Source organism: Eretmochelys imbricata, chromosome 1, assembly GCF_965152235.1.
Source record: "Eretmochelys imbricata isolate rEreImb1 chromosome 1, rEreImb1.hap1, whole genome shotgun sequence".
In the NCBI taxonomy this organism is placed as follows: domain Eukaryota; kingdom Metazoa; phylum Chordata; order Testudines; family Cheloniidae; genus Eretmochelys; species Eretmochelys imbricata.
In genome coordinates this window covers 4,250,943-4,260,138 of record NC_135572.1, presented here as the reverse complement: position 1 = coordinate 4,260,138, position 9,196 = coordinate 4,250,943, and the positions used below count along the sequence as shown (strand labels likewise).

Below are 9,196 nucleotides of genomic sequence, written 5' to 3'. Positions count from 1 at the left end.
GTGTGAACAGCCCCACTTCCACTGCTCCGCGTCTTACACGCCATCTGAACTTCTCTCTAAAGAGTGGAAATCAGTAGCTCTTCTAGGCCTGGTCTACACTGGCCGAGTTGGAATCGATCAAAGATACGCAACTTTAGCTACAAGAATAGCATAACTGAAGTTGACGTATCTTAGATCAACTTAGAATCACTTACTTCGCATCCTTGCGGTGTTGGATCGATGGCCGCCGCTACCCTGTTGACTCCACTTCCGCCTCTGGCCCTGGTGGAGTTCCGGAGTAGACAGCAGAGCAATCAGAGATTGTGTAGACTTGGCCCTAGACTCACACGTAAGGGTCCAGTACTGAATAGGTGGCCACGGCCTGTTTTTCTTAACTCCTGTGTCACTGGATGATGAACTGACTATTCATTTGACAAACACCCTATTTATCCTTCCACGAAGGTGTTTGCTTTTCATACTGTACACTACTGGATTAATCAGGGGCGGGCCCAGCAAGTAGATGTAGCCCAGGAGAATTTGAAGCAAGGGAGAAGAGCTCTTCCAGAATCTGTGTATGACGGTCAGGCTGAAACCTGGCATGTAGAAGACCAGGACGGCGCATAGGTGGGAGACGCAGGTGTTCAAGGCCCTGAGGCACTCCATGTGGGATGCGATGCCCAGCACTGCTTTGAGGATCATCACATAAGAGAGGAAGATGAGCATAGAGTCCAACCACAGTGTTATGAGTGTAACAAACAAGCCATAGATGTTATTGACTGTGATGTCCGCACATGCCAACTTCATGATGTCCTGGTGCAGGCAGTAGGAATGGGAGAGGACGTTGGCTCGACAGTATTGGAACCGTTTCAGGAGTAAGGGGAATGGTAATTCTATGGCCACACCTCTTAGCACAAACACTGACCCCATCTTGGCTAATCTCGGCAGGGTTAAGATGGAAGCATATCTCAGTGGGTTACTGATTGCAATGAAGCGGTCAAAGGCCATCATCAAGAGCATGGCGGATTCAATTTTTGCAAGAAAGTGGATAAAGAACATCTGGGTAAAACAAGCATTGAGGCTTATTTCCCTAGAGTTAAACAAGTATATACCCAGTATCGTCGGTATAGTGGTTATCGATAAACCAAGGTCTGTGACGGCCAACATGGAAAGTAAAATGTACATGGGCTCATGGAGGCTTGGATCTGTTTTTATAGCAAACAGAATGAGTGAATTTCCTACTATTGATGTAACATACACTAAGCAGAAGGGGATAGAGATCCAGAGATGGACGTCTTCCTTCCCAGGTATCCCGGTGAGAAAGAAAATGGCAGGGTTGAATTTGGTTTCATTGACAACTGACATAATGGACTGAGAAGGTCCGATGAGTTTTAAACTTTTCTTCCTGGAAGGAAAAAGCACAGGAGACTAGATGATATTTATTGAGACATCATTCTGCTCTGCGTGGAATTCTAGAGACTCCCTGGAGTTCAAGGAAGATCAGCAAAAACATAGTTTTGGATTTTCACCACCAATAGTAACCCATTTAAACACCCTGCCCCTCTTTGCATTCTTCTAAGCAACTGGCCCCATTGATATCTTGTGGATAACAGTGCCACAGCCTATTTGAGCACTGTGTGCTTTTGCAATTGTGACCTTCCCACAGACACCCTTTTTGGCCCTACACTTCTGAGTGTGGCCCATTGTATCATAACATGTATGTAAACACATGGCAAGTGCACGGTGAAAATGGTGATAGTATTTATCTACCCTGCACTGAAGCTATTTACGTGTTTCATTGCCTCATTATATATATTTTATTTACTTTATCCTATCCGGAGAATCCAAATTATGCCACTACCTCTTTGGAGCACATGAGATCATTTTTAGCACCATTTTCTGAATTCAGTAACATTGACTGTAACGGCATCACTCCAGATTTACATGTGTCAATTCAATTAGAAGAGGACTCCATTAACTTTTCTTTGCCAAATGCTCCCAGTAATACACTCTGACCCCCAAGAGAAGCTGAAATGATTTTCCTAGCCAATGTTGACTGAATGCAGAGAGTTCAATTGTCCTACAGACTTCCCTTCATTCTCACAGGATCTGCATCCTGTATTTGGCAAATGAGAAGCTTGACAGAAAAGACAGAGAGTTATTTCAGCTGGGGTGGGGTTGGTGTTACAAAAGGGTGAATAGTGAAAACACTAAGTTTGCACTAATATCTAGCTGAGTGTGCAAGTTACTTGAGCCATGCTCGTGTAACAGGTGATGTATGTACATTACATTGAAACCACTATTACACTCCCCTTTCATGCACCTCAGATCTACTCTTTAGTGAAACATGGACCAGCGGTTCTTTTCTCCAGGACCTTTTGGAAAGTCTTCCAAAGGTATTACAAAGTGGTTGAGTGCACGGCCCTGAATTCTTGCATTCACAATCGATCCAGATAATAAAATGGTTGAAAATGCATTTGCTAATTAAATTTCCAGGACAAAATAAACCTGGCGTGATTGGGGAACTAGTAACTCTTATTCCCTGGGGTCTCTTCTTGCTCAGCCCAGAGCATTATCGGGCCCAGAGCATACGGCATCTACAGAAAGAGGAGCCCTTGAGAAACCCTGATGCAGGGCATCAGGTTTTAACACTCTGAGCTCGCTTGGAATGTCAGATTTCTGTGTAGCAGAAATCATTCACTGTGCAGCATGGGTAGAGGTAGGGGAGGAGTTCCCAAATGACCTAGCGCTGCCTTCCCTCCAGCCCCGTCACTGAGTCCTCTGCTGCTTCAGACAATATCTGCCAATGGAAACACCTTACAGCCTTTCCCCTTCACTTCACATTTGAAAGATAGCCAAACCTGCCAACGTACCCAATTCCTGCTGGAAGGGGAGCTACTGACACCAGAGGTCTTCACCCTGTTGCACAAGGAATCACTGGAGCGGTTGCATGGGCAGCAGGCTGCAGGCAGTATCTGTTCAGACAGGGAGGAAACTCTCTTTATGAAGCAGGTTTGCACATTCCCTTGGGGCTTACTTGGCCATGAGGGAACCTCAGCTGCTCGGCTTAGTTTGCACCAGGTTTCATCCCCGTGACAGCCAATGGCAAACTGCAGGAGGCCAAATCACAGGGGATGCGTGGTGATGCTAGTCAACTGGACTGCAGTGCCAAGCCCTGCTGCAGGCTCTATTCCTGGGATCCGGGTTTGTCGTCACGGTTCGTATGGTTCCGATTAGTCACATGGCTCCCTCGGGGGCGGCCACGTGGTAACAATGTCACAGCTGTGAACTTGCTGAAATAAAATTAATAAATAAGTAAATTAATAATGAAAATATTATTAATATGGACCTAATTTCACTCCAGTAGCCCCCCTGTCCTGTATTACAAACCCAAGGTGCAGGCCAGGGCAAGGCCATCCAACAAGGCTCCCTACATGGAAATTTGGTCTTCATAACATCACCTAGCAATGAGTTCCACAGGCTGACTGTGCCTTGTGTGAAGAAATACTTCCTTTTGTTTCTTTTAAACCTGATGCTCATTAACTTCACGGGTGACCCCTCTGAAGGGGCAAATAGCTCTTCCTGAATCACTTCCTCCACATCAATCATGACTTTATAGACCTCTCTCATATCCCCTCTGAGTCGTCTCTTTTCCAAGCTGAAAATTCCCAGGCTTTTCCTCTCCTCATATGGAAGCTGTTCCCTACCCCTAAAGATTTTTCTCACCTTTGTCTGTACATTTTCCAAGTCTAATATATCTTTTCTGAGATGGGGCGACCAGAACTACACAAAGTATTCAAGGTGCGGACATACCACAGATTTAGAGAGTCGTATATTTCTGTCAGATTATTTATCCTTTTCCTAATGGTTTTGAAAAGGGGTGGCAGGTGGATGCACACTTTGGGGAGGCGAGCCCGTGGGCCCAACTCCTTCTGCACGAGTCACACCCTATCGTGCACCCGGAATGCCAAGCCCCCCATCCTGGAGATGCCCAGAGCCTCCACAGCCCACGGGGATCGAGCTGCCCTCCGCCTGCCTGAGCCGTGCCACTCCACCTCCCTGAAGCCAACCTGGGGAAAAGCTTGTCTCGTCCCAAAAACCCTGAGCTTGTTATTTTCACCATGCAGGTTCCAGGACAGCCGAGGAGAGGGTTGTGACACTGCCCGCATATTCATCACAGTAGTATCCTTGCGATATGTTTATGATGTAGTTCTGACATATCTTCTACAAAATATAGCCTGTGAGGTGTCTATGAAAATGTTATGGTTTCCAGAATATGATGATCCTATTTGTGTGCATGTATCATTTTTTATATCTGAACTTACGAATATAGACTATGTATCTATGTTCCAGATGTGGTTACACTGGCTTGACAACCACCAGGTAGAATGTTTCCATTGAAGACAGCTAGCTGTGAAGGGCTGGTTCAGGGTAATGGGCCATTAGGGGAAACAATAGGCCTTAAGAGAAGTTTTTCCCTCACCAGGTGAGCCTTCCTGAGAAAGTCCCAGACAGCTTATTGGTAATGGCTCCTATGACTCAGTCGGGCATGCAAGGGCATGTGAGATAAATGAAGTTTCTGTTTGGGGGGTAGCTCCCTTTCGGACTCTGAAATACATCCTCCACCTTCCAGTAATTGCTACATAACCTTCTGGCTGGATGTGGGGAATTTGCAGTCACCTACATTGATGATGTGGCTGTATTCTCAGATTCATGGGCAATCACAGATCCATCCGAGCATGGTGTAGGAGGAGTTTAAATGCAATAAGGACCACATCAGCATTTCCATCCTCTCGTGTTTCTCAGCAAAAGAACTTTCTGAGAGGCAAAGCCACTGGTCACTCTCCGAAAAAGAAGATTACGCCATTGTGTATGCTCTAGAGAAGCTACGCCCATGCATCTGGGGACTGCGCTTCCAACTGCAGACTGACCATGCTCCGCTGAAGTGGCTTCAAACAGTCAGAGAGATGAACAAAATCATCTTCGGTGCAGTTTAGCTAGTCAACACTTTGATGTTGAGATACAACACATTTCAAGAGCTACTAACAAAGTGGCTGATGCACTCTCCCGGGAAGGTTTCCCAGAATCAGCTGGGTAAAAATGTCCCTGCATTCTAAGGCATTGTACTCCTTAAAATGGAAAAAGTACTGTTTAATTCTTCATATAATTATTAGTAAAATTAGCGGTGCATGTAACTTATTAACTCTCTCTCCTAAACCTCCAGGAAGAAATCCCAGCCGGTGTGGACCTGACCTGAACCAGGCTGGCCAGCACTGTCTGTGATTTGGGGGGCATGTGATAAATGAAGGTGTAGGGGGGGTAGCTCCCTTTTATGAACACCCAGACAGGCAGTTAGCTGTAAAATCCCTCTTGGTGTCTGTTCTCTCTTTGCTTTACCTGTAAAGGAGTAACAAGCCCACAGGTAAAACAAAAGGAGTGGGCACCTAACCAAAAGAGCCAATGGGAAGGCTAGAACTTTTCAAATTGGGAAAGAAACTTTCCCTTTGTCTGATGTTCTCTGGAGAAGGAGACAGGGACCAGCAATGCTGTAAGCAGCAATGCTGTGTAAGTCTTGAACCAGGAATAAAAAAAACATCTTCTATACCTAGAAGAAATCATGGGACAGGGCATAGTTAAAGAGACTATTTATTTCTTTTTTTTTTTTTGTCTTTTGGATCTCCTCTGTGCTAACCCCAGATGCTTTTGTTTGCTTGTAACCTTTAAACTGAACCCCCACGAAAGCTATTTTGGGTGCTTAATTTTTGGAATTGCTCTTTTCAAATCTAGCAAATGCCTAAGTTCTGGATGTATTTTTCTTCCTCTTTGTTTTTAATACAATTTCCCTTTTTTAAGAAGAGGACTGGATTTTCGGTATTCTAAGAGGTTTGTGCACATGCTGTTTGATTAGCTGGTGGCAACAGCTAATTTCCTTTGTTTTCTTTTCCAGTTCTTCCCCGGGGAACAGGGAGGAGGACTTTTGAATCCCCCACAGAGAGGAATTACCAAGTGCTCCTTCCTAGATCCAAGTTGTTTTATTTTGTTTTTGTTTTTTTTGCGTTTGGGTGGTGGCAGCAATTACCAAGCCACGGTCAGAGAGAAGCTGTAACCTTGGGAGTTTACTACAAGCCTGGAGTGGCCAGTATTATTTTTTAGACTCCTTGTGGGCCCCCACCTTCTGCACTCGGAGTGACAGAGTGGGGATTCAGCCTTGACAGCATGTGACCAGACCACAAGACACTGACTCCATTGTGGTTACCTGTATTTTTCCACTATCTAAGCTGGATGGAATAACACCATCTCTTGGCCTCACTCCCTACACAAGGGAACTCCTGCAAACACCTGGGGAACAAAGACTGAACGGGGGGAAGTACCAGTGGTGGATATAGGCCTGGACAGGCTCAGCCTCCCTGGTGCTGCTGTGGCCACTCGCTGCCAGTTGCAGGGTTCGCACAGGGAACTATTTATTCTTATGTGCCAAGCAGGTTCCAGGGTAGATGAGGAGGCAATATGTGCTACTCAGCTTCTTCAGGAATCTCGCTGCACTCCATGGAGATTACTGATGAAACCAGGAAGCTGAGAAACACAGAGCGCTGTGACAGGTTGTCACCCCCAGGGGGCAGTCTCGGTGCTGTGGGAACCCCTGTGTCGCTCATCCCTCCAGCATGGCTGGCCAATCGTACACTGCTTTGCTGGTGACAAACACAGCCTCTTCAAGCCCTGTTATCACCCAACACAACGGTAGGTGATGCCACACCCCCAATTGAGCGGCCTGAGTGCTTTAGTGAGCCACTTAAGGACAGGCTGGAGACAACAGACAATTTCCCAACTCCCCAGCCTTTGCTCCCTTACTGGAGTATAAACCCAAAATTATACCATTTTGCATTGCACAGGAGTACAACGCGAGCTCATTAATCTAGGTGACTTTCCCCTTGATGTGGGAAGGATATACAACAGCCTTTGTACACAGAGCTGGGATTTTCCCAAAGCATTTTACTCAAAACACGCTGGTAAAGATATAGCATATAATAGTTTTATTTCCTACAAAAAGATGGATTTGAAATGGATAGAAACCCGATTAAAGCACATTATCCAGCACATAAATAAAAAATGGAAACTAGCGTAACACGCAAAATAAATTGGATATGAATGAACAATTTCTCACCCTGGGTGATGGGACAAGCAGTCCATCAAATTTTCAAACACAAGCTAGAAATCCTTTCAGCTTGGGATCAGCACTTCCCCCTGTTCAGACATTGTTCCTCAGCTGTTTCCAGGAGTTCTCTTGTTTGGGGAGTGAGGCCAAGAGATGGTGTCACTCCCCGTGTTATATAGCAGTCAAAATGACATACCAAAATGGAGTGAACTACATTTGAAATACAGATACATAGTCAATATTCATAATTTCAGATGCAAAAATGATACAAGCACACAAATAGGACCATCATATTCTCCACATCATAGCTTTCCATAGTAAACACCCAAGAATCTTTTTTCTACAAGACACACATAACTAGATCATAGTCATACCACAATCATAGCACTAAGATCAATATCGGGAGCATATAAAAAGCTCAGGTTCTTTGGGAAGAGACATGCTTTTCCCATGGGCTGGCTTGGGGTCTCAGGAGAGTGAGCTCGGCATGGCTGGCAGTGCTCCAGCCATCCCAGGGCTCCTCCACCATTGGGGGTGGGGTGGGGGGATCATTGGTTCAGCCATGCGGTGTGTGGAAGCTCTGGGCTGCTCTGGGAGAGGGGGGCTCGCTACTCTGGCTCTGGCTGTGGTGGTGGGGCAAAAGGAGTGGTGAATTAGAGTGGACTGCCCATCCCCAGTTGGGCAGGAGAGTCCCGAAATTCAGAGTTCAAGTCCCGCTGTGGGCTGAATGACTTTAGAAGAGTATTTGTCCTGAATTACCTGCCATGCCGATCCACGCCTGCCCAAGGCTCATGGGCAGTGCCACCCTTTTCACAGTTCGGGGGAGGAGGAGGTCCTTAGCTCCTCCTCCACCCGCTATGAGGCCACACCCCAAGTTAGGAGGCAGGTGAAGGGCGTGGGGTTCCCCAGAGCAGCACTTGCTCCCTGGGCTCCTCTTACCATGGCCTGTCTGTGATGACCAGCCTAGTCAGTGAGTGAGGCTTGGGGAAAGAGGAGGACCAGGAGGTGGGAGTTCAGGGGGAAGAAGATGGCCGGGGTGAGGCCATGTAGGGAGCATGGCTCCTGCCTGTGTCCTGCTTTTGGCTTTCGAGAAGGTGCTCACCCTACACTGAATGGTCTGGGCTGAGACAGGAGATTGCCGTGACTCTGTTGGAGACCTGAGGCTTGTTTCTACCCCTTTCAATTGCTGGGGCAGCACAAACAGAGGGGAGGAGTCCTAGGAAATATGCTTCTGTGTGCAGAGCCATCAATAAGGGATGGGGGCTGTTACCTGAATGGCTTCTCCTGGCGCTCCTGTGTTAATCATGTCTCTGACACGACTCAGTCTCAAGCACCTGGGTGAGGGCATGGGGGAAGGGTGTGGGACTGTGTCCCTTGAATCGCCCCTGTCCACAGCTGTGGAATGGGTCATGCAGCTCCCAGAGCGGTCAGGAAGGACGAGGACTGTGACTGCAGAAGACCTCTGCAAGACCTCACAAGTTTGCAGATAACACTAAACTTGGAGGAGAGGTAGATACGCTGGAGGGTAGGGATAGGATACAGAGGGCCCTGGACAAATTAGAGGACTGGGCCAAAAGAAATCTGATGAGGTTCAACAGGGACCGAAGAAGATAGAAAATAGAGAAATCACCCAGAGAATCTACAAATCATCATGGAGGGGGCCATAAGACTGAGTAATTTTTTGAATTATACTCTCGTGGGTGGGAGTTTGACTGTGGTTTAATTGCATTTGTGGCGGCACAGGGGGTGTGGCACGGAGCTGCCCTCCGATCCATCGGTGCCCCCCCAACATTATTACAACTGTCACGGCCCCCCCGCCATCCGTCCCTGCTGGCAACCTGCCATCTGCCTTCGGATCCAGCTGTTTGCTTTGAACTTTGCCTTTCGGACCGGACATAACAGCCGACCAAACGAGACTCTTTGGACAAACGTGCGTGGGTCCACACACACACACCCGGACTGTTTACCCCACAGCTTGCCCCTATCACCGGACCCCAATTTCTGTTTTTCCCCCCTTCCAGTCAAACCCCTTTGGTACTCCCCCCCCCACCTGCAGCCCAGCAGGGA

The 9,196-nt window shown here is 47.2% G+C and overlaps 1 protein-coding gene across 1 annotated transcript; it reads right to left on the bottom strand.

Moving 5' to 3' along the window:
• Positions 1-405: 405 nt before the first annotated feature.
• On the bottom strand, positions 406-1,341 carry LOC144278303 (olfactory receptor 51G2-like). Its single transcript, XM_077839574.1, has one exon. It carries the CDS (start codon positions 1,339-1,341, stop codon positions 406-408), a length of 936 nt encoding a protein of 311 aa, XP_077695700.1.
• Positions 1,342-9,196: the final 7,855 nt, after the last annotated feature.